This window comes from Sporisorium graminicola, chromosome SGRAM_4 (assembly GCF_005498985.1).
Source record: "Sporisorium graminicola strain CBS 10092 chromosome SGRAM_4, whole genome shotgun sequence".
Lineage (NCBI taxonomy): Eukaryota > Fungi > Basidiomycota > Ustilaginomycetes > Ustilaginales > Ustilaginaceae > Sporisorium > Sporisorium graminicola.
In genome coordinates this window covers 369696-392944 of record NC_043734.1, presented here as the reverse complement: position 1 = coordinate 392944, position 23249 = coordinate 369696, and the positions used below count along the sequence as shown (strand labels likewise).

The following is a 23249-nucleotide window of genomic DNA, read 5'->3' as shown; positions in this document are numbered from 1 at the left end:
TCTGACCCGAGAAACCATGACAGTGTTTTGTAGCAATCACGCACATGTCATCTGACGACAATCCGCTCCACAATCCCTCAAGCAAGACTGCCACCCATCGAGGTGGCCGCCGCCGTTCTATCGCTCCCCTCCAACAACTGCCCAAACAACCCGCCCGCCGACTCTTCGCTCCGCATCTGCAGCATGTAGATGATACCAGTGCGGTTGCCCCGGTCACTCAGCTCCACGGCGACACCCACCTTGCCCACACGCTCCACGCCGTCCGTCAGCACGATCGTCGAGATGAGCGTCTTGCGATCGTTCTCCACCACCAACTGCTTGATGTCGTCCGGCAAGATGTGGTACAGCTTCAACCTCGCATTGCCCAGCGACTTCCACTGCGCGTGGCTCTGCTTGAGGAACAGCTTGCATCGCATCTGCGCAGACACCGTGCTGCGGAACGGACCTTGCCTCTTGGAAACTGGGCTGCTGGGTGGCGAGATGTCGGTGCCGCGCTCGCTTCGATCTCGCCCTTCCTTCATCATGGCCGACGGCAGCTTGGGCGCAGTGGATCCCGTGCTAGACACCGAGCGCGTGCGGATAAAAGACCGAGCGCCTTCGCCTTCGTCCGAGGTACGTCCGCCGCCAGACGAGCCATGCGATGCTTGGCGCAGGTTAGGCGCAGACGGTCGTCGCATGGCCTCGCGTGGCCCCATACCGTTGGGCGGGGGAGGAGGCGGTCCCTGCATCCATGACGGTCCACCAGGCCCGCCAGGAGGCGGTCGTGCCATCGGCGGTCTGGGTGCCCCGTTCGCAAAGGGTGGCATTGGCCCTCCAGGCCCCATGCCAGGCGCGGGTCCAGGGCCCGGTCCTTTTCCAGGTCGCACATGCATTGGACCAAACCCAGGACTGGTACCACCTGGACCGGGCATCTGACCAGGAACCGGACTTGGACCGCCTCTTGGGAATTGCATCGGTCCTCCGGGCCCCCCAGGTCCTCCTGGCCCTCGCATGCCTCCAGGCGAGCGAGGTGGCATATGCGGATCTTGCATCAATGGTGGTCGTCCCATGCCCGTCGGTCCATTGGGGCCAAATCCTCCGGGACCGTAGCGGGCAGGACCAAAAGCTGGACTCGTGTCCGGCGAGAGCGTACCGTTGCCAGGCGACATCATGCCAGGACGGGGCATAGGCGGACGAGGCATACCGGGTCCACCGAACCCACTTGGGCCGCTGCCTGGCCCGTATTGCGAGGGGGAGGGCGAGCGTGGCGAGAAGGCCGAGCCGCTGCCGGGTTGCCAAGCACCAAGATCGGGCGAGCCGGGTGCAGCCGCCTTGGGGAAGGATGCGACCGAATTGAACGAAGCTTGTCTGGACAGATCTGAGCCAATGACGGGCGAGTTGCTGCCTTCAGCGTTGAACGGTGCGGGAAGCCTATCTGTGCCCTCATCGTGTCCTTGTATGGAAGAGGGTGTGATAGAGATGGCGGGTGAGAGCGCAGGCGTGATGAGGCTAGGCGCTCCCGATGTGAGAGATGCACCAGAGACGAGACTGCTGCCAGCTGCTACCGGCGCCGATGTCGCAGTGTTGCCACCTGTCTGCACCTTGAGTCCAAGATTGGCGGCAAACTTTTGGCAATCGGCGAAATGCTCGAGCCATTCCTCCTTGGCTTGGCGCGAGTCGGTGTGCACGATCAGCTTCTCCTTTTTCAGGATCGTGATGGACATGACGTTGCCCTGTCCACCCACGTCAGCGACACGCAGATGCTTGCCTGCCAGAGGTGGATACAGCAGCCACATATCGGGTCCCACGCCGCCTTTGGACAGCTCGGCCTTCTCGCTAGGCGTCATGCGCTCGCAGACCAAGAAGAGGTCGGTGAGCAGGAATAGGTGTGCTCTGCGAATGTTGATCTCAGGACCACCGCTGGACGGTGTGAAGTCGATCACGACGTCGGCCGACTTGCGCAAGGAGCGTGTGAAGGGCAGGTTGGGCGGATGCATCTGCAACTGGCACTTTTTCGGCTTCATGGTGAAAATGTCGAGCGTCCTGGACGTGTCGAGGCGCTTCTCGAGCAGTTCGATGGGCTGCGAGAGCGAGTTGGTGCGTTGAGATGCAGCGTCATCGCCAGCAGTCTGTGAGCTGCTGTCATGCACGCTAGCGGCCTCCGAGTTGCCCCGGATCAGATCGGGGCGCGACGGCGAGACGCTAGGCAGGTCGATGCTGAGCCCGTTCAGCTGTGTAGTGAGCGGTGCACCAGCGCCGAGCATGGGCAGACCTCCGGGTGTGGGTGCCCGACCTGCAGAAGGGAGTAGCGCAGACGTCGGGGCAACAGCGGCAGCAGAGCCAATGCTGACACCATTGCTCGGGTCTGTGGCGGAGCCACGAGGCGGAGAGGTCTTGGTACCGATCGTTTGTACGGGTCGCACGCTGGGAGACTGCGACTCGGAATTGGAGGTGGCAGAAGAGACACGATCGCGCGGCGAGTTTTCGCTGGTGACGTTGCTTTCAGCAAAGGAGCTGTCACGGGACTCGCGACCGGCGACCTCGTCGAGCACCGATACTGCTAGTCTGCGCTTTGACTTTTCGACGAGCTGATCGAGCTTCTCGTTTGCGCGCACGAGCAGACGATGGTCGCTTCTGCCTGGCTGCGTGCTTTTGAGCAGCCGGGAGTAGAGCTTCTTGTAGTACTTGAGACGGAGGTGCGGGAGCGCAAAGAGGCTGTCGAGCGTCCACGGCTCGTTTGGATCGCGCTTTCGGTCGCTGAAGACGACGGGTCTGCCCTCTGCATCGGTGGATCCAGACACCTCTTCGAGTAGCTTGGCGAGGCGCGGATTGGACTGGACCGTAGACCAGGCGTCGAAGTCGGCAAGGTAGCTATCGCAGAAGCGCGAGTACGGCGATTCAAGGTCATCGATCCACTTCATAAGCAGGTCGCCTAGGGCTTTGGGTGAGGAAGGGTTGGGACCAATCTCTTTGAGCGCCTTGAGGAAGCTGCGGTTGGCTCTGTAGATGGCCTCGATGTTGCGAAACATGTTGTCGAGTTCTTGTGGGGGAAAGTTGGAGCGCGACCAAGCGGCGGCGACCTTTTTGATGATCTTGCTGAGTTCCGAGACGTAGGCGGTTTCTGTCTCAAGCAAGTCGACGAGTGGATTGGCTCTCTTGGCCTTGTCCTTCTCGCTGGCGTCCCTGGAGCCGTCGTCTCCGTTTCCTTCGGAGCCGTTGTCGTCGCCGGATCCGTTGTTGCGCGAGCCATTGCGGTCTGCAGCACCACCGCTTCCGCTGCTGCTTCTGCCCGGTTGGCCAAAGGTGCCGCTGTTGCTGCTCGAGTAGGCGCCAGAGCTGGTGAAGCTGCCACCACCGGAGAGTGAGGAACCTGCGGTCTGGCTCACGTCGAGAGAGGACGGGCTGGCCGCTGCGAAGGAGCTGGAAGAGGAAGAGGACTGCATGCCGCTGGGTGTGCCTGCGAGCGCATGGAGGAGAGCGTCGTTTGTGCGCACACCCGCTTCGTTTACCAGAGAAGGGAGCGGTCGGGCTTCAGAAGAGGAATATGATGGCGATCTGGGCATCCAGCTGTTGGAGGAGGAGGGAGCCCCGTCGTGAGCAAAGAGCGGATGAGGTATCGAAAAGGGGCTGTGCATGCCGTTCGAAGGACCCACGCGTGGGAGCAAGTCGAGGGACGCTGCTGCCGACATATTGGTGGTTATGGAAGGAAACGAAGAGCGTCGCGTGGACGATGTCTCTTCGCTACCTGAGGGTAAATCAGTCCGAGGCGGTGAGGGACTGGGGCAAGAAACAGCCTCAACTTCGTTGTCGTCGTCGTCGTTGCTGCTGTCGCTCTGGACGTCGCCGTGGTGTGGGTTGTCGAGCTGGCACTCGTGAGAGAGGCTGGACGAAATACGACAGCCGACCTGATAGTTGGCGGGACGTGGAAAGCGAGCGTCGTGGGCGAGGAACGCGATGGGACGGTCGAAGGAGCTTCGAGGTGGATAAGCGCCGTGAAAGGCGGTGAAGCTACCTGGACTCTGGACGCTTGCGAATGCAAAAGGAAGAGTGAGACGCTGCCCGTTTGGAAGCCGCGGTTTGTGGAGTGCTGCAAGCGAGCTGTATCGTGAGGTGTGAGGTGGCTGTTGGGTGGTCGTTGGTGTAGGCAAAGAGCGTCGAGACAGATCGCGAACATGATCGGGATGGTCGCGAGGCGGCATGGTGAGGTTAGTTGTGGCGGTGCAAGTGCATCGTCGCGAGACAGCGGGATGTGATGTGGTCGAGATGAGGAATTGTGGCAGGGCGGCGCGTTAGATTGATCGGATTCGACGATGTGGGGCGAACAAAGGGGTAGCCGGAAGAGAAGAGATTGTGTCAAAGTGTCAGTGGGAAGAAACGAGAAGAGCGCGCAGATGAGACGTGCGCCGCAAGAATGCGAAATGAAGTCAGCACGAGGGAGACTGCAGTACGTACCGAGTTAGGAGTTCGAGTCTAAATGCGACAATGATCTATCCAGGACGACTGCTCGATGAACCGAAACGATGCGTGTGTGTCCTTGCGAGGACGGACGTCGAGAGGTCGAGGCAATTCAAGAAAGTATTAACGTTCCGAATACATCCAAGGTTGGGAGTAACCACGACGGATGCGCGTGTCGAGGAGTCGGAGGAGGCCGTGATGCAACCCGAGTCGATCGGAGCGTGTCGAAAGAGATGGACGCCAGCCAGGGCCTTGATATAATGGAAGTGGTAAAAGATACGGAGTCTGATGGTCGAGCCGCGAATGCGAGTCCGGTTTGAGATGCAATGTCGATGGAGATCCCCCTGCCTAAGAGGGAGACAGCAAGGAATGAATGCGGACGGCAAAGAAAGGAGCGTAGGTGCGGTGGTGCAGTGGATGAGCTTGTCCCGGTATCGCAACCGGAGGCAAGGATGATCGATGGTGATGGCGACGAGAGAGGTCGAGAGGCAGCATGGATCAGTCAATTCGATGTCGAGATGAATTTGAGAGCGCAGCAGCCAAGCGTGTGTGTGTGTCAGTTGCGTGTTTGAGTGAGTGACCGCGTGCGTGTGTGTGTGAATTTTGCTCGAGACTTGACTGACAGACTGCCATGTGTTTCCTCGCTCTCGAATCCGAACAGACAGGGTGGAAGAACCGATTGGCGGCGGGGGTGAGGGCAGCAGCTTCAGCTCTCTGTGCCCAAGGATTGCAATTTGGCCTGCGTGCCATGCCAGCCAACACTCGCCTCTCCATCTAAGAAATTCACTTCTTAGCGAGAAAAGCTTCAAAAGAAAACCAAAAACCGCTCCGCAGCCGCCAAAGCCACCGCGATCCCCAGACACACACACCTTCCCGGCTCTCGAAAATCATCCCCTTTTCTCCTTTTTTGTGTTCAAGACGACCGTGAGGAGGCAGCGATCCTCGACCGGAAAAAGAAAAAGAAAAATCTATTTAAAATGCCTCTGCTGTTCCTCTTCAAACCTGCAAGGAATTGCGCGCCGACGCATCAAAACAGCAGCGTGCGACGGGAGAGGCAAGACCAACACGTTAAATTCGAATGAACAGCCTCGGAGTGAGACCGCTATGCATGCAGCAGGGAAAACAGCGCGTCTTGCCTGCCCTCTTTCTTTGTTCTCGAATGCCTTTTGCAACGTCGACGCTGTCGATACTGTAAGCAAGCCGCAACAACGTCGTTGCGTAAGAACAAGTGCTCAGAGCAGGATGACAACCACTTTGGTTTGGCATGACTGCATATTCGGACGAGTTCTCTCTCGTCGAATGCCCTGTCCATACTCGTGAAAAGTTGAGAGAGCAGCGTTCAAAAACCCGTGCGGCGGTTCGATCATCCTTGCGTGAAACGCTGACCTTTCCTATCGACGCAGTTTTTGAGATGCCGCTCGCGCGAAACACAAGCCTTCTCTGCAATGGCGATCTTTCTGGGTAGAGCGAACAAAACTACGCGGTGTACATGTGCTCTGTTCATGTTACGGGCATGTCGTTGACAAGCGGCCCTGGTTCGGCAATTGGTGGCGCCTTAGCTGTCATTCTTTGTATGGCGTGTGGCTGCCACCCCCTACACCTGGTGAAACGTGGTGTTGTGTATCGTGTTGCAAGTGCTCCTGCATTGTTTGTCGGTGGCTGTGTTGCAGAGTGACACCGAGGTCCTGGAGATGGGCGGGTAAGCGAGCGAGCAAAGGTTTGCGAGTTGCATGGCTGGCCTTGCGTTTCGATCGAGCCCACGCCTTGCAGCTGCTATCGGTATGGTGTGCTGCTGTAGCGTCACCCTGCTCTCTGTGTGATCCCAAGGCGAGAGCAAAAGGGGGAAAAAGGGGGAGCAAACACGCGATGCAAAGGCAAAGGCACAGCCCAGTCGAAGCTGCAGCCAGCCGCCTTCCTTTTTCCCGGGACCTGGTCTTTTGCAGGCGGAATTTCAAATCAACTTTTCAGTTTAGTGGCTCGCTGGCTGGTCGAATTGCAGGCGGTCTCGGTGTTGGTCTCTGGCTCCCCCCGCGACGTGTTGTTGTTTGTCTTCGATCAAGTCCGAGGCTCTCCGTTGTCTTCCTATCAGGTGTTTCCCTCTTCGCCTCTCGACCACCTGGTTCTTTCAACGACCGCCGGGCCCGAGGCGGAGATGCGACGGCTTTGCTGTTTTCGAAGCGGGGATCAGCTCCAGCAAGCATCAACAGCGTTCGGACTCCAACTGTGGAGGTTGGTGTGATGGGATCACTCCCATTTCCAATGCATTGTCGTACATCATCTTGCCTCGCCAGAAAGTGGTGCGAGATGCTATATCGGTCGACATGATCCGCTTGGCGAGGTCATCCTTGAACGCCGTTGAATGTTACGGCATTCAAGCGGCATCCAGCAGAACCACGAGTGATTGAGGTTGAATGACAGCTCATTGCTGGCATTATCCTTCTTGGCACACTTGGCGTGAAAATCCCAAGAGGCGAGTCGCAGATCTGATGTCGGTCACTTTCTCGACCTTGAATTTCCGTCGGATTTTCTCCGTGTCCCTTTTTCTTCCTCTTGCATTTCTCAACCCTGCTTTTCTGAAGAGCTGCCATTTTCCTCCAATGTATCAATACAGCAAGTCGAAAGGAAGATCTAACATCAATCATCACCCTCTTTCTTTTTGCGGAGACTGATGTCATTACGCCTCTCCGCACTTCGGTTGAATGTAGTCGACGTTCAACAGGATCCACCAGGGTCCTTTTCGGAGAGTTTCTGGGAAGTTACGAACAGTCCATGACTTGAACTTCCCCTTGAGACCACCATATGTCGAACGTCACACAAGCAGCCTGACTTCGATCGCTGCACCTCGCACACACTGTCGGTGGACGCACTTCTCCCAGCGATACACGAGCTTGCAGAAGGTCGTCCATCACCTACACTGCTCGACATGGGGACACAGCTAGGAGCACTGGCGTGGCTGCTTGTCTTCGCCCTCAGCATCAAACTAACCATCGCTGGCCCTGCCGACCCTCCATCGTTCTTTCGTCAGTCAGCGGAATCAGCACGTAAATCCAAGCCAAACGTGCTACTGCTTCGTGCGCCATCCGTCGACCAAGACCATGCCTCTTTCCAACAGCACTTCCAACGAGCAGCCACCTTGCGCCGACGCGTCCTCTTCCGCCGCCAAGACTCGTCTACCGACCGCCCCTCGCAATCGAGCACGAACCCCAATGACAAGATCCAATCCCTCGGCCTGCTCTCCGGAGCCTACGACGTGCCGCTCAACCTCTCTTCGGACCCTACACAGCTCGTGTTCGTCCAGCTTGACACGGGATCGTCCGATCTCTGGATCACATCAAGCGACTGTACCACTCGGCAATGTGAAAACGACCGTGTGCTCAAGTTCGACCCTTTGCGCAGTTCCAGCTTGCAGAAGATCGAGGTGGATGCCGGGGCACGGCTCAACCTCACCGCGTCGAGTTTTGGCGGCAATGCGACCAACAGCACCTCGGGAAGCTTGTCGGGCGATGGGTTTGAGCGGCGACAGAGTAGCAGCGAGGGAGAGAAGGCAGAGATCCCTTTCTCGATCTACTACGACGACACCACCTTCGCGTCGGGTATCGTCGTCGCGGACAACATCAGCATCAGCGATCTCAGTGTGCCGCAGCAGGTGTTCGCGCTGATCAACGCGACCAACGTTACTCTGGGTACACAGGGGATATCAGGTGTGCTAGGACTAGGCTTCCCACGGGGCAGTGTCGTGTCGCGCAGTTTGCTGGGCTACGAAGCTCAAATCGGGAGCGGGGTCAAGACGCTACCGCTGATGACGTCGTTGCTGCAAACGAGTGGGGAATCATATCCCCTGTTCGGGCTCTACTTGACACGGACAAGCGGCAGGGCCACATTCGGCGCCGTGGACCCGTTCATCCTCCCTACGGCACAGGAGAGGGGGTGGGTCGAGTGGTACGACGTTTATCCGTTCCCTTCCGGGGACACGGCGTTGCCGGCAAACGATACGCTCAACATCGACGCGCAGGCGCTGGGGCCATATGTGCAGTGGGTGCTGCCGCTAAGGGCTGCTGGGATAGGAGGCGTACCTGCCACTCTCACTCGTACATACCAGCAAGTTGCAGAGTCTCCGCTGGCGCTGATCGATAGCGGGTCATCGTCGATCATCGGACCTCCTGCAGACGTCGAGTCGATCTTTGCCCAGATACGCAACAGCAGGCATGTCGGAGGTGGCCGGTTCGTGGTGCCGTGCGACACGACGGACCGGATGTACTTCTCGTTTGGCGGTTCCAACCTGACCTTGTTGCCGACAGACTACATCATCGGTCCGGACGTTCAGCAGCCTTATCTGTGCTTTGCGTGGCCTGCAGCTGCGCAACCGGACGCGACAGGCGTAGGCTGGATCCTGGGCACGCCCTTCCTGCGTGCCGTCTACACGGTCTTCTCCATCGGAATCAACGACAAGGAACCACCCAAGATCGGCTTCTATCCGCTGCGACAGCCCGCCGACACGACACAGAGCAGCGTCGTGTTCGCTCCGCAACCCACCGCCGAGCTCTCAAGCTTCCTGGCCCAAGCGACGTCGATCAACAGCGTCCTGCCCAACTCGCTCGTCTCGCTGCAGCCCGCCAGCAGCGTGGCGTACTTCTTCGGCAATGCGACTGCAACGCCAAGTGTCGGTGTGACGCCCACGATCGTGGGTGCGCCGAGCACGTACAGCGCCGCGCTGCCGGCTGGGACGGGCGCGACCACGGGAGGTCTGCCGGTGATTGCGAGCAGCTCCAAGCCGTTGCCGGTGCCGAGCAATCCTGCTGCAACCGGCGGTGGTCATGGGGCTAACCGTGCGGTTAGCCAACGGGAAGGACATAGTATGTGGATGCTGACTGTGCTCACGGTGCTAGTGGTGGTGGTGCTGGCCATATTCGTGTGATCATGGACACTTTCTCTTCACTTTCAGCAATCATAGATGCTGTATCAATCTGACACCTGTGAGAGTGCACGACGCAGACCGAACGTGAGCGAGTCCGAAGTGGTCTTAACTTATTGCCTGCGCTGTATGCGCCCTGGATCGAGAACAACAACAGACTGAAACGAGACGGAAAGATAGGCCGCCATCTAGTAGTCGAGCGCCTTCTCGCCCCTCAACTCGTTCAAATACCCCTCGAGCTCCCAAGCGCCATTCCAGTACTTGATGCCTGCCTTGACGCCGCCCTCGCGGTTGATCCTAGTCTGGAGACCCCTGAACTTGCGCACAAACGCCAGATCCTGGGGCAGCAGTCTCAGCACGGGACAGAAGTCGTTGCCGCCATCGCCGACGTAGATGATCCTGTCAAACGTCTCACGTCCGCCGTTGCGCGCGAGGAAAGCGTCGAGCTCGGCGCCCTTGCACATGTTGGCCGAGCAGCCGACGGTGCACCCGTGTTGCTTTTCTGCTGTGGCGAGGATGCGGCGCTGGAGGATGAGGGCGCCGTCCTCGTTGAAGGCAGCCGGGTTGGTGACGATCTCGTCGAAGAGCGACGAGAGGTTATGGTGCGAGAGGATGGTGTCGATGTAGACCGTGTTGCTGTTGCTCAGGAGGAAGAACGTGGTTTGCCCCGCGGCTTTGAGGTTCGACACTCCGCGCTTGACGCCCGGGTGGAAGGGCAGCGTCTGCAGAGCGGCTTTGATGTCCTCTGGCGACTTGCCGGATGCGTGCAGCTTGACCAACAGGTCGGCGCACAGGTCTGTGAACTGCTCCTTGGTCTTGCGACGTTGCAGTTCGGCGCGCAGCGGCGGACACAGCACTTCGTGAACGTATCGATCCGTGTCCTGGTCCACCAACGACCTACGAATGCAGAACAACAAGAGTCAGTCGCTCGCATTCATCCAGAAGAAGCTCTGTCTGAAGGACGGTCACTTACCAATCGAAGTCGAACACAATGAGCTGCTTCCCCTCGATGGAGGGTAATGGTGATGGTGCCGTGTTCATTATTGCGTCTCTTTACTGTAGAAGAGAATGGTGGTGATGATGATCAACAAGGGTAAAAAAAACCCTCAACACCGTCGCAATTTTTCGCCATTCTACCGAGAGGGCTGCTAAGCGATTTCTTCTTGATTGCCAAAAAAATCGCACGGCGTGTCGAGTCAACGTTGAAATCTGGTGCGCAATCTAATCACAGCTCGCAGCTCGCATCGCTCTCTCGTACTTCGCGTGCTCCCGTCAGCCAATCACAAAAATTTCATCGGGATGTCGCGTGTCCACGTTGTCTCCATCTCCGCCACAAGCTCCGGTACCTCTCAGTCGATCCACAAATTCGCGCACCACAGACAGTACTGTACACTTGGAAGGATGCTAGTTGAGGCGCTATGTACACTATGTATAAAGATGAACCGGAAAGTATTAAAGAGATACAAGCAAGAGTTGAGTCGGAAGTTGCAGGCCGGGTATGTTTCAAGTAGAGTCGCCGTCACCGTCACCGTCGTCATCATCCACCATTAACGAACCTCAAAATCGCCGAAGATATGGTAGGCATCCTTCCACTCGGCCTTTTCTCCATTCGCCTTCTTGGAGCCCACCTCGTACCTCTCGGCCCAGTACCACGTGGTCTCCTCCTCCGGCCCGCGACCAGCCGGAGCAGGTGCAGGCTGCCACAGCTGCTCCTTGGTGTCCGGGTCCGTGGTCCTCTTGAACCAGCGCGGCTCGTGCGGCGGCAGCTCGCCCGTCTCGCGCTTCCTCCTGGTCTCGCGCTGGAAGTTCTCGAGCTTCTGCTTCAGATCGTTGGCCTGGTCGAACTTGCCGCTCTCGAACGCGCTCAGGTCGGGTCGCAGTCGGCAGTCCGTCGGTGCCAACCACGGTCGAAGGTCGTCTGGACACGAGTTGAGCGTGATGGCAAACGGCGTCAGGTTGAACGGCGTCGGCGGCTTCTCCGAGTTGCGCCAGAGCAGCAGATACTCGGCCATCGGCTGCGCCACGGCAATCTGTCCATCCGGTGCGTCGACGCTCTGATCCGGGTTGAGATCGCCCGAGCCAGCTCCGCACTTGCGCGCCACCAGCTGCGAGTTCCATCGGCCCGCAATGTCCCACTGCAACGTGCCTTGAGCGTCATACACGCTGCCGCGGATCTCGAACGCATCCTTGCCTCGCCATCCACGCGGCTTGAACGTCAGCACGCATCGATCGCCAGTCGCGTGGTTCGTTACCTCCATATCGCCAAAGTGGTCGATCGTCGGACTGCCCACAATGAAGCCGGATACCGACGTCGTCACTTTATTCCACGAGTAGTGCTCCATCACGTGGTCCTGCTCCAACAAGGGCGCCGCCTTGAGCTCTTTGTCTGTCTTGACCCACTTGCGTGGCACCTTTAGGTTAACGTGAGCTACACCCGTCGGACGAATCTCAAACGTGCGTCCCAGGAACTTGGACTTGGCATCGACGCAGCCCATGTAGTCCCACGTGGGCGACTGCGCAAAGCACGCCGAGATGGGCGGATGGTGCGAAACTTGCTCCGAGTAGTAGCGGTACTTTTTGTCCGGACGCATGTACTCGAACGTCTCGCCGAGCAGCGGATTGAACGGCTTGGCGATTCGGCCGATCGTCGACGAGTAGTTGCTCATGGCAAACGCAGCCACGTAAGCGATTCGCTTGGTCGAATCCTCTTGCAACGCCGCCGCGTCCAGACACTCGGAGAACTCCATGTCCTCAGCCATTCGCTGCAGCATGGATGTGGGCTCGTTGAAGCTCACGGGGAATGAGATCTTCGTCAAATCCTTGCCGATGTTGTTCTTGAGGATCGCCCAGAGCGAGACCGACGGACGATCGTCCTTGCCGATGGGCAGTTGCGTTCGCAGATGCTCGTAGGGAGCATACGATTTCCGCATCACTTCGTCGATCATGTGCTTCTGGAACTTCTCCGGCCACTGCGTCGGACTCGACTGCGGCTGGCTCAGCGACTTTTCTACTACAAGCCCCGGCAGATTGCCCGTCTCGATGGCGTCAAAGAACTCGTCTTCGGCATCGTCAAACGAGTCGCGTACCATGCCCTTTTCCTCGGTGATGCTCAAGATGCTCGAACGTTGCGCTTGGATGGGTGGAGTCAGGTGGTCGTCCAGCTGCATCTGTGCACCCCCCTGTTCACCCAACCGGCGCGCCGCTAGAGATCCCGAACCACCATCGCCGCTGTCCGCCGTCTCGTAGCCTTGAAGCGTTGTGTTGCTCAGCGCCGTCGACTGACGGCGTGGAGCGTGGAGCGACGAAGCCATGGACCCCGAAGCAGCAAGTCCAGCGCCAATGCTAGCGCCTACGCCACTGGGCGACAGCACCGACCCAGGCGACGAGCCCATGGTCTCACGCACTTCGCGCAGCGCCTTGCGTCTGCGCGCGTTCTCCTCGGCGGCCTCCTTGAGCTGCGTCTCCATCTCGGCGTGCTGCTGTGCCAGCACCGCCATGTTCTCCTCCCAGAGATGCTTGATCTGCAGCTCGCGTTCGTACCGCTTGGCCATGTACGCCTCACGCGCGGCGACCATGGTCTGGTAGCGCTCCACCAGCTGCAGAGTGCTCCTCACGGCAGCTTCGAGAGCCGAGCGTACCGTTTCGCCGCTGCTGACGGCCGAGCTAGACGAAGTGCGGCTGCGTTTGCCCGAGCTGCAGTCGTCCGAGGAGGTGATAGGTGCATTGGTTGTCAGGAGCGTCTCGATGAGGCGCTGACTGGTCTCTGCCTGCGCCTTGAGCGCTTCGGCGGTGAGCGGGAACTCGGTCTGGTAGGGCATACCTCCGCCGCTGGCACCACCCTCGTTCTCGTCTTCGACTCGTCCGTCGCTCGAGAGCCGGCTGAGCAGACTCGGACTGCGGTTGAGAAGCGGCAGCGATCGTTCGCTTGCTGCGCCCGAAGGAGGCTGTGTGCTGGGAGACTTGATCGAGAGGAGACCGTTGCGACTGCCCTTTTCACTGGGCGCGGTCGAGGAGGGACGCACAATGCCGGCTGGGTTTGCCAGAGGAGTTGCGGACGAGATGCTGTACGCACCCGAAAGAGAGGACGCCGAGGTAGCACGTTGGCGGTAGAAGCTGTTGGAACGGCTCGAGACGCGCTCAAGGTCAAAAAACTCTTTGGTCTGCTGCAGCACCTGCACCCATCTTGCGCGCTCGACGGGGTGGGTACCGCGAAGGTAGAGCTTGGAGGTGCCCTTGCCCGTCTCGCTGAGGATCTCGAGACGGTGCCGGTCGTTGTTGTCGGCGCGGATCTTGGCGTAGCGCATGTTGATGGCGCCGCGCGACTGCTTGCCTTCGTCGTCCTGGCTGTGGTAGTACGAGAGGATGCCGTCCTCGAGCACAAACCAGCGCGTCTTGTACCCGTGCGCAATGTTAGTCCACTTGCCGAGGTAGCCTTTGAACGAAGGTGGCTGGCCCGAGTGGCTGGCCTGGGAGGCTTTGGCAGCATCTGCGTTGTGGAGTTGACGCAGGAGCGCCTTGACCTTTTCGTCCTTGGTGACGTCGTTGACACGCTTGCCGCGACGGTCGCGTGCATAGACGTCAGCGCCCTTGCGCACGGCGGTCTCAATCATGCGCATATCCTTGCGCTTGACGGCTTCGTGAAGCAGCGTGCTGCCGTTGCTGCCTTGGGCATTGAGGTCGATGACGGCAGAACGAGGCAGATCGAGCAGCTGGTGGATTTTGGCGTCCACGCCGGGCATGTCCTGCTCATAGGCGGTGAGAAGGTCGACATACTTGACGTTGAGCTGGGCGCGGCTGACCTGAATCTGTTGGGCGATCTCAGGAGACCTCGCTACAGCCAAGGCGTCCTTGCCATCTTTATTGAGTTTCGAATCGTCAATGTCGGGCTGCTCGAGCAAGAGCTGGACGACATCGTCGCGCCCGGATGCTGAGGCAATATGGAGGGGGGTGTTGCCGTGCTGTGCATCGACAGCGTTCAGGTCGACATGCTTGTAGTTGAGGAGGAAAGCGATGATGTTGAAGTCGGCGCAACGCACGGCGAGATGGAGTGGACTGGTGCTTTCCTTTGCGGGCGAATCGGTCTTGGCGGTGGTGGGCTTGAGGAGTGGGATGAGCGCCTGTTGGTCACCCTTTCTCAAGGCCTCGAGCAGCTTGAAGCTGTAGACAGCTTCGGCGACTGTCGGGTGTGGATCCAAGGCGGCATGCGGTATGTTGAGATTGGAATTGGATAGACGATGGTTGTGGCCAACACGTAATGATTGAGGAAGCGGCGGGATGGGTGGCGTTGACGGTGAAGATGACGACGAGGCAGGTTTGTCGCGAACGTCGAGTACCGCATGGGCAAAGGATCGTGAACCGATGGAGGGCCGACGAGCACGCACCAGGAGCGAATGCATAGAAGTTCGACGTTTGAGATAGTCATCGGGCGATTGCGATTCGGTCGTCATGGCGCGGGACAAGGAGAGACCAAGGAGAGCGTTGGACGATGAGAGAGCGCGGGGAGATGAAAGGAAAGAAAACAGAGCAGAGGAGGGCGTCAGTATCACTTTAAACTAATCGAGCCTCGCAAAGGGACGAAAGGAAGCGCGGGCAGTCATGGAGAGAAGCGGACCAAGTCGATGGAAGACGGGATCCGGTCTAGCGTCATGGCTGTGCTGAGCGAGGCACTGCTATGCAGAAGAGGGGCCCAAGTTGATCCAGCGTGTTCGTCATGAGCGAGCATGGTGCTGGGTGAAGGGCTCGATAGCGGCGGCGGAGGAGCGAGCAGATGGGGAGCCGCAAGAGCAACAGCGGCAGCTGCAGATTGTTGGCAGCGCGGACGAATCTGGAGGTAGCAAGAGATGGACCTGTGTGCCAAAGAGGGAGATGCGGACCTGTGCCTGAAAACGAGTAGAGAGAAACTTACCTTCTTCGCCTGATGTGACGCTGCCGTTTGAAACGTGCGCCATGATTGTACCAGAATCGAGCTTCAAGAGAGAACGGTGCGGCGCACGGGTATACGGACGAGGCCAGGGTCCTCGAGACCAGGCCGGATGTTGCGATTACTGTGGGTCGATGGAGCAAAGCTGGGATGTTTGCGCCTAGAGAAACAGATACCAGGGTAAAGCGGTTCGGTGCAAGATTGCTGTATTGTGCTGAATGTCCCTTAGCAATGCGAAGTACGTCGAGTGGCCACACGACGGTGTGCCCTGTGATGAGTCGGGTCGATTCAATAAGAGGCTTAATGTCCCGGGCCGTGTCAGATTCTGCGAGATTGAGTGTATGAACAAAGGGATTGTCAGAGGTCCGTTGTCGGTGAATGATAGAGAGGGAAAGAAAGGAAGAAATCTCGAAGAGATTCAATGTCGAGATGACGGGGTCAAGGTTCTTTGCCGGCAGCAGATGCATCGACACAACAATGCTGGATAGTGACGAAGGCGAGCTTTGAGTGGCACAATTATGAAACTTGCGACCGGCTGCTGATGCCACACGCTCGACCAGCGTCAGCTCTTGTCGACGGAGGTCCATCAAGGGAAAAAAACAAAACGCACATGGACCGCGCGCGCCACGCAGTAACTTGCAGCTCAGAGTGCCTCTGTCTCTCTCCGTCTCGCTCTTCGAATTGCGTAAAGGGCCGATGTCGGCTTGAGATTCACGCTGGGTGCGCAATTTCAATTTCGAAAGAGTTGCTTGCACACAAGGACGAAAGAGAGAGATATGTCTCGGTGTCGTCAGTCGCCACTCCACGTTGTTTGGCCTTGCGACACACAGCTGATCCCCGCAATCGAAACCTTTCAATCGACGTTGGCTCGACAACGATTGATGTTGACCGAGGAAAACCATCCAGCGCCAACCACTCACGCACGCTTGCTATTTCGACTTGGTCCTATTTTGGGCATTGATCGCCCTGCACGTATGCAGCTCGACTAGTTTCGGTTGCAGCTCAAACCCCTTTCAACACCAAAACACAACACGCAGGGGCGATCCAGAGAAGAGCAGCAGTCCTCATCCATTCTCCCATGTTGCCGCCCTATTGACTCTTGTGAGGTATCGCTTTGCAGAGATCCGCTTCGGAGCGACAAAATGATTTGGTGCTAGAAATGCTTTTGCTTTCGGGTCTGCCGAAATCCGTGCCGTGAAACTCAAAGCTGACATGCGGTGCAGGTGGACAGGCGTGTTTGTTTAGGCCCTAACCCTACGTCATCCGCTTCTCGAATCCAAGACCCTTCTTTCTTCCGCTCACGGCCGGCAGACTCTCCCTGTTTGGAAAGTTGAATTATGTCAGATCGCAACAGAACGTGCCGCCGGCTTCGTCCTGTTACTTTGTGCCGCACGCCATCGACGACACCTCATGGTATCTCAATAGGCACCATCTTCCAACTTGAGGCCAGACAGGTGATAGTGAGGACGCAGAGCATGGCATGCATGTTGGTTTGAGTTGGATCGAAAGAAGGTGAGGAATGCGCCTTTACTGGCACTGCGTGAAACCGTCGTAGCTGGCAGCACCCGTGTGGCTGTTTGCAAGAGGAAGAGAAGAACATAAAGACGCTCGGATGGTCAGCTTTCTGGCTCTGCAAGGGGCAAAGAGAATTGCAAAACGTACGTGACGGTGGCACAGAACTCGCCAGTGCTGGTAACAAAGATGACACGGTCGGGTCCTGGCGATACGTAATTGTCCTCGGTCGAGTAGTCTGTTTACCATGCACATCGAAGCAGGAAGACGTGTCAGTACCCAAGCTCCTATCTCGTTCCACGATTCAGATCGTCAACATACAAGCCTGTCCTGTGGACGTTAGCGGAAACTCAGACCAGGGACCGGACCCGCAGCACAGTTCGATGCCCTCGGAAGGCTCGTCGCTGTAGCAGGTGCAGATCAAAAGGAAGCCATGTCAGTACTTTGATCCTCATCGTTGGCAAAGCAAACAAGGCGATAAAGGCGCTCGGATAGTCACCGATAGGCATGGGGATAGTTATCGGGGTAGTCGTCGTTCTGGATGTCCTGCAAAGCGCCTTGGATGGCAGTGTTCATGTCATCGTACGAGTACACGTTGCCACCACAGTTGGTGGATTGCGGAATGTCACACGCAGCAACGAGACCTGCAGCGATAACCAGTGTAGAGACGGTGGCAAAGAGCTTCATTTTGAGTGGTCTTGACTTTGAGAGGGCTGTAGATTTGTCGTGGTTGAACAAGGACGAGGATTGTGGGGGGGGGGGAGAGTGCTGCGAGGTTGAGGAGACGGCACTTTGTTCAACGTCAGGAAGGGCGAGCTACTTATACATCTTTCTGGATTCCCTCCCTTGCCCTGTAAGCGTCCCATGCAAGCTTGTTGCTGTCAAACGGAAGGATTGGAAGTACCAACACAGTCGTAGGAGAGTCCATAAGCGAGCCAACGTTCCTAACGGGCACCACTTGTTCTAGTCGGATCATCATGAGCCGTAGTAAGCGAATTACTTTTGCCGCTTCTCGACGTTGCATCGCTTGTTCGACAATCAGAGTTCAGTGTTGCCGGGATGCGGCGCTCCTCGGAAGTCGGAGCATCTAGTCTATTGCAGCATGTGATAAGCGCGCTGCAGCCGCTCGAGAAAAGTCTACAGCGGCCGCCGGTAAATGTCATGACCAATCGTATACCTGCCGGCCACGTTCAGGATGACCCCACGTTTCTACCTCAGGAAGGGGCAGTTCTTCTCGCACGCCCGCACGTGCAGTCAGGAAGAAGCGAAAAGTGGCAGGAGGGTCAACGTCATAAGCGAAAATCAATTTGCGGTGTAGCCGAAGCAGTCTAGAGTGATGGAGCAATGTCTTCCGGTGCAACTTCACGGCACGGCTGATGGGCGCTAAAGTCTCTTTGATGCGCTTCTGCCGGCGGCCACGAAAGATGGTTTACCGATGTTCCTGCGACTGTGCTATGCCTGAGATAGGAACAGCAGCAGAACGTGAGCGAGAACAGCGGCGAAACTATCACATCTGTGCACGCGGCGGTTTTGACTGGGCAACAACGCGTTTGCTTGCTAGCAGGTCTGTTGTGCCTCCTCTGAGTAGGCCACAAGCTTCTGCCCGTAAGAAAGGTTGGCAGTAACCTTGCCGTCCAAGGCTTCTCTAGAAAAGCCACATCCAGACAGGTTCACAACGTGCGTCTAGCAATTGATAGCTTTGCTGCCCGTTCCGATTCGGGACGCAAACAGCACGCAGCCCTGCGTACGCGATCCAAACTCGTCTCACGACATTTTCAAGACGTTGGGATCACAGCACCAATCGCGTCGATGCCCGTGCCAATTGATTCGTCTTGGACTCTCGCAAAGGCTGAGCTTTGGCCGTCGGAGTTCGGCCCGATGCGATAGGGCCGACAAGCGGCATCTTCAGATCATCCGCCGATTGTCTTTCAGTCCAGTCAAATCCTCCCGCGCCCTCACGACGCCAGCGGGGGAGCGCAAGGTCTCTTCTTGCTCAACAGCTTCATTAATCTCTCTCCATACGAGCACATCGCAGTATTTGTACACAACCAAGTAAGCGAGCAAGAACGCAGATAGTCTGGTATCACAAAAGCAAGGATTTTCATATCAACCTGAGGGATCGAAGAAAGAAGAGTAATACTTTGGCGAGAAAGAGAAAGAGAGAGGGGAGAGGCTAAATGTTACGGCGCTCAGCCAACGAGAGGGGCACGCTCTTCGTCGGTGATGGCAGTCCTGTTCCTGCTAGTGAAGATGGACAGCACGGCGCGAAGAACGGCGATCAAGCTGATGATAAAGAAAGCGAGCGCGGACCAGTGGATGAACTTGCTCGACGTCTGGTGCTGGAAGATGGCCAGCAGACTCAAGCTGATCACCAGCGCACCGGCCACGTCGCCCTCAGAGTACCACACGTAGCCGGCCGCGGTGGACTCGAGGAAAAGCAGCGAGAGGAAGACGACAATCTTGGTGATGATGCCGGCCTTGTGGGTGAAAGCGTTGACGCCAAAGGCCTCAAATCCAGTGACAAACAACAGCACCACGACAAAGCCATGGTACAGGCTGAAGGGCAGATGCACCAACACCGTGTCGGCCAAGTTGTTGGCAGAGTGGTGCACCTTGAGCGAGCGGTAGCAGTGCGACACGGTACCCGCGATGAGGAGCATCACGATGAACGCGAGAATGGCGTAGATTCGGTCGTGGTGCGTGTTGATCTGCGACGAGATGAGGCCCGAGTAGATGGCGTTGAGGATGCACAGACCAGGGAAGCGCCAGCCGATGCCGTTGACGACGTGCGCGTGGCCCGAGTCGGTAAACTGGTAGATGATCATACCGAGGAAGAGGAAGTGGATGAAGGGCCAGACGCCGTAGATCCATCGTTCGGGCGTGAGGTAGGTCTCCTGCACCACCGGGTTGGCGCCCACGCCAAGCTGCGAGTAGACATTGCCCGTGGTGAAGAAGACATAGGCGACAATGTTGGCCACTTTGAGGAGGAGGTCGTCGTTCCACGCCATGATGAGCAGTGCTGGATGGGGATTGAAGTGGAAAAGGGGGAGGAAGATGGAGAAAGCCTTGACTTGAAGCTGGCGGTGGGTGGTGATGATGGTGGTTAGAGATGAAAACAGCCGGGCCTATAGCCTTTGAGAGATGGTTCGAGAGGTCTGCGATGGGTGCAGTTCAGCCCCTTCTCGCTTCTCGCAGTTTCGACAACCGCACACTCAGCATCCGCAGCCGCAGAGAGCGAGACAGAGCGAGATAGAGAGACCCTTTCGGCGGACACGGTCTCGGTTACAGTCATTTATTTTTCCAGAGAGTGGAGGAATTGCTGCGTGTTCAGGCAGAGGCTGAGTGCGACTGTTCCCACATTCCCACATTCCGACCTGAGCTCAACGCACAGTGACGCAGTCCAGTCCAGCATGAACGAAATCGCCAGCTGAGCTACAAATTGCGACGCTGGGCATAACGGTTATTTGGTTTGCCTCTTGCTCCTGTCGACAGGTCGAGACGAGCCGGTCACACGACCTCGTCCACTTCGAACTCGAAGCACAGACATCGGAGACCCTCTTTCCTAGCCGGCTGGCTGGCTGGCTGGCTTTGCGATCCGAGATTCCTTCCCTCGCGACATTCATACTCATACTCACTACAATCACTGTCACTGCAATGTCGCTCTTAGAACATTTTGACATTAATACAGAGCATGAAGACCACACGAGCTGTCAGTCCTTGGTTGGATTGTTGATGAGCAGCTCGGCGTTTGTGCCCCTCACCACCGCATGAACACGCTTGCTCAACTGCAGCCCCAAATTCATTCGGTTGCCCCTCCGCTCCGTGCCGTCCTTGTTGCTCTGCACCTGCACGCCGCTCAGCATGGCCTTCTGCTCGCCTTCGTCCTTGCACCTCTGGTACGCACTGATGAGCGCATTCAGCGACGGGTAGATGGTGGTGATGCTGTTGGCGATCGCCGGAGTCACACGCGGGATCTGTTGGAGCATCATCGAGTAGATCGCCGCCGACGACGACGAGGTGGTGTTGCGGCCCGTATCGACGGCGAACGAGAGATGCGTGTCGCGCAGAGATTTGTACGGCTTGAGCGAGAGGTCCGATGTGAGCTGGTGCACCCATTCGACGCCATCGACGAGAGAAGCGGCGTGAATGACATAGCATCGGTGGATCAGCTTGAGCTGCAGCAGGCTGCGTTCGACTACGGCTTGAGATGGAGGTGTGCTGTTCGTCGGAGCATCGTTGACACCGTTGCTGTTGCCGTTGCTGCTATTGCCGGTGACAGTGTTGCCCTTCCGACGTGCTGTTTTGGCAGCCGCAGCCATCTCAGCAGTCGAATCGCAAGCCGCGCTCGTCGCTTGATCCGCAGTGGCCGCGGAATCAGCAGCAGGTTGTTGGTTGTCTGCGAGCTGCTGTCGGATGCGTGCCGTATACGCACGATTCTCGTTGGCCCTAAGTCGGTTGTAGTACTTTACCAAGCCCTGACAGATCAGAAACACCTGCTGCTCACCCTCTCCTTCTCTCCCACCATTCATGGCCACCAGTCTCCGTTTGAGATCGCCATACCAGCTCTCCAATCCATCCTCGCCTCCCTCGGCGACCAGCTGCACGATCTCCTTGGCTTCAATGTACACAATCACCATACCCTCTCTCCTGACCTCTTCCCTGTCGAGCGGCACCCAATGCCTCCTTTCCGCGTTCCATTCTGCCTTGATTTTCCTTCGGAACCGCACCAAAGGTGGAGCGACCGTTCCATCGCATAAGTGTACGCTGGCCCCTTCTTCCTCGAACCGCGCCTGAATCGGGTCTTGATGACCAGCAAACGGCTGGCCAGCGCTGAACAGCATCCGGTCAAGATCGATGATAAGCTCGCGCATCGTATCCGTTTTGGAGGTGCGCAGACGATTGGCCTCGAGGAAACGCTTCTTTTCAGCCGCTACTCGTGCCTTGGCAGCTTTGGCAGCCTCGCGTTCTCGCGCCTTGGCTTCGCGCAAATCTTTAGCGGCAGCTGCTTTCTGAGCTTTGGAAGGCGAGACGTTCGCCGTGTTTGCATTGCCAGCGGCAGCAGTATTGCCGCTCTCCCCACCAGCTGACACTTTGGAATGCTTCCCTCTTGGCGCGGCGCCGTCTTCCGGATCGTAGAGGTTGTCGAGCGCTTCGAGGAGAGAAGTCGTCCGCTGCATTGGCTTCGCACGCTTCGGCGTCGTTGGCTTGGAGCCCAACTCTGCTGCCCTCCTCTTGAGCGATGGAGAAGTCTCGACAGCTTCTAGACGTGAACCGACAGAAGAAAAGGGCGGACTGGGCGGCGGATCGTCAAACAGGAACGAGGAAGGTGGAAAATGATTGTCGTAGTCGTCTTGGGCAATGCCTTGGATGGCATTGGCTAAGGAGCCCTGGCTAGTCCTCGGTAGTGACGGCGGCGGCGGCGGGCTGCTAGACAGAATAATGATGGGCACAGAATCGGCTCGAAGTGTCTGCCGCCCCACTTTTCGTGCTGAGCTTTCAGCTATGCCTGTACTGTCTTGCAAAGCTGCGACTCGAGACGGCGGAGAATCGAGCAAAGCCTGACTGGAAGGCAGTTGGTTCCTAGCGCTGAATTGCGACCGAATGGGCGATGAAGTCTGAAAGGCGAGCGCAACCCCCGCTTCACTTGCGGGGTCAACGATCGAGTCCGAGCCAATCTCGATCACCTCTGGAATTGGTTGGTTTGTGACTGTCCGTTTGGCAGGTCGACAGACAGATGCACGGAATAGAGATGAAGTCGGATCCTCTTGTGAGCTCGATGTGATGGGTTGAGAGGCGGTGCGTCTCATCGAGCCTGCACGAAGCGATGCTGACGCGAGTTGCGTAGTGGATGCAACAGCTCCAGCAGATGGCGAGCCATGCTTACCGCCGGGTACAGAACCCTGCGTCGAGGTCGCAGCGTTTCTGCGTGACCTATGCTGTTGAAGGAGATCGCGAAAGCTAGGCAGCGATGAGTCCGGAGAAGGCTCAGCGAGCAACTGCATCATACGCTGTCCCGGGGTTGGTTGCATAGATGAAGTGGCAGAAGCTCTGCCCTTGTCTTGAGCTGCATGTTGATCGAGATCTTGCGAAGAGCTCAAGGCAATGACGGAGGATGACGGGGACGGAGGCGCTCTAGTTGCACGGCGAGGAGACTTGCGCAGGTGTGACGCATCAAGACGAGATGGACCCGCGACCGCACAAACGTGCTGGGAGGTGCGGCCGATTTGACGATGTGTAGCTGTTGCTGCAGCATCGCTGTCGCTGTCGGAGCCACTGTCGATCCAAAGAGCGCCCACCATGCTTATCAAGGTGGCCAACACCACACGCCAAGCAGCATCGCGAAGCTTTGCGAGCTGAATAGGGGACGTGCTGCTGATACAAAGCGCTACGAGCGAGCAGGCGAAGATATTGGTGTTGATGGAGATAGATGAGGTTGTGGCACTTTGGTTTAAATTGTTAGTCAGAGAGCTC

The 23249-nt window shown here is 57.6% G+C and overlaps 7 protein-coding genes across 7 annotated transcripts; 1 reads left to right on the top strand and 6 right to left on the bottom strand.

Moving 5' to 3' along the window:
* Positions 1–77: 77 nt before the first annotated feature.
* On the bottom strand, positions 78–4178 carry EX895_004601 (uncharacterized protein; the record flags this gene model as incomplete). Its single annotated transcript, XM_029885195.1, has 1 exon — positions 78–4178. The coding sequence occupies one exon, from the start codon at positions 4176–4178 to the stop codon at positions 78–80; it is 4101 nt and encodes a 1366-aa protein (XP_029738437.1).
* A 3179-nt stretch (positions 4179–7357) lies between these two features.
* On the top strand, positions 7358–9349 carry EX895_004600 (uncharacterized protein; the record flags this gene model as incomplete). Its single annotated transcript, XM_029885194.1, has 1 exon — positions 7358–9349. The coding sequence occupies one exon, from the start codon at positions 7358–7360 to the stop codon at positions 9347–9349; it is 1992 nt and encodes a 663-aa protein (XP_029738436.1).
* Positions 9350–9534: 185 nt separating this feature from the next.
* Positions 9535–10387, bottom strand: EX895_004599 (uncharacterized protein; the record flags this gene model as incomplete). Its single annotated transcript, XM_029885193.1, has 2 exons — positions 9535–10243; positions 10320–10387. 2 exons carry the CDS (start codon positions 10385–10387, stop codon positions 9535–9537), a joined length of 777 nt encoding a protein of 258 aa, XP_029738435.1.
* A 506-nt stretch (positions 10388–10893) lies between these two features.
* Positions 10894–14793, bottom strand: EX895_004598 (uncharacterized protein; the record flags this gene model as incomplete). The annotated part of the gene is made up of 1 exon (XM_029885192.1): positions 10894–14793. One exon carries the CDS (start codon positions 14791–14793, stop codon positions 10894–10896), a length of 3900 nt encoding a protein of 1299 aa, XP_029738434.1.
* Positions 14794–16793: 2000 nt separating this feature from the next.
* EX895_004597 (uncharacterized protein) lies at positions 16794–17465 on the bottom strand (the record flags this gene model as incomplete). The annotated part of the gene is made up of 4 exons (XM_029885191.1): positions 16794–16839; positions 16929–17016; positions 17100–17182; positions 17278–17465. 4 exons carry the CDS (start codon positions 17463–17465, stop codon positions 16794–16796), a joined length of 405 nt encoding a protein of 134 aa, XP_029738433.1.
* A 1502-nt stretch (positions 17466–18967) lies between these two features.
* On the bottom strand, positions 18968–19786 carry EX895_004596 (uncharacterized protein; the record flags this gene model as incomplete). Its single annotated transcript, XM_029885190.1, has 1 exon — positions 18968–19786. One exon carries the CDS (start codon positions 19784–19786, stop codon positions 18968–18970), a length of 819 nt encoding a protein of 272 aa, XP_029738432.1.
* Positions 19787–20488: 702 nt separating this feature from the next.
* On the bottom strand, positions 20489–23077 carry EX895_004595 (uncharacterized protein; the record flags this gene model as incomplete). The annotated part of the gene is made up of 1 exon (XM_029885189.1): positions 20489–23077. The coding sequence occupies one exon, from the start codon at positions 23075–23077 to the stop codon at positions 20489–20491; it is 2589 nt and encodes an 862-aa protein (XP_029738431.1).
* Positions 23078–23249: the final 172 nt, after the last annotated feature.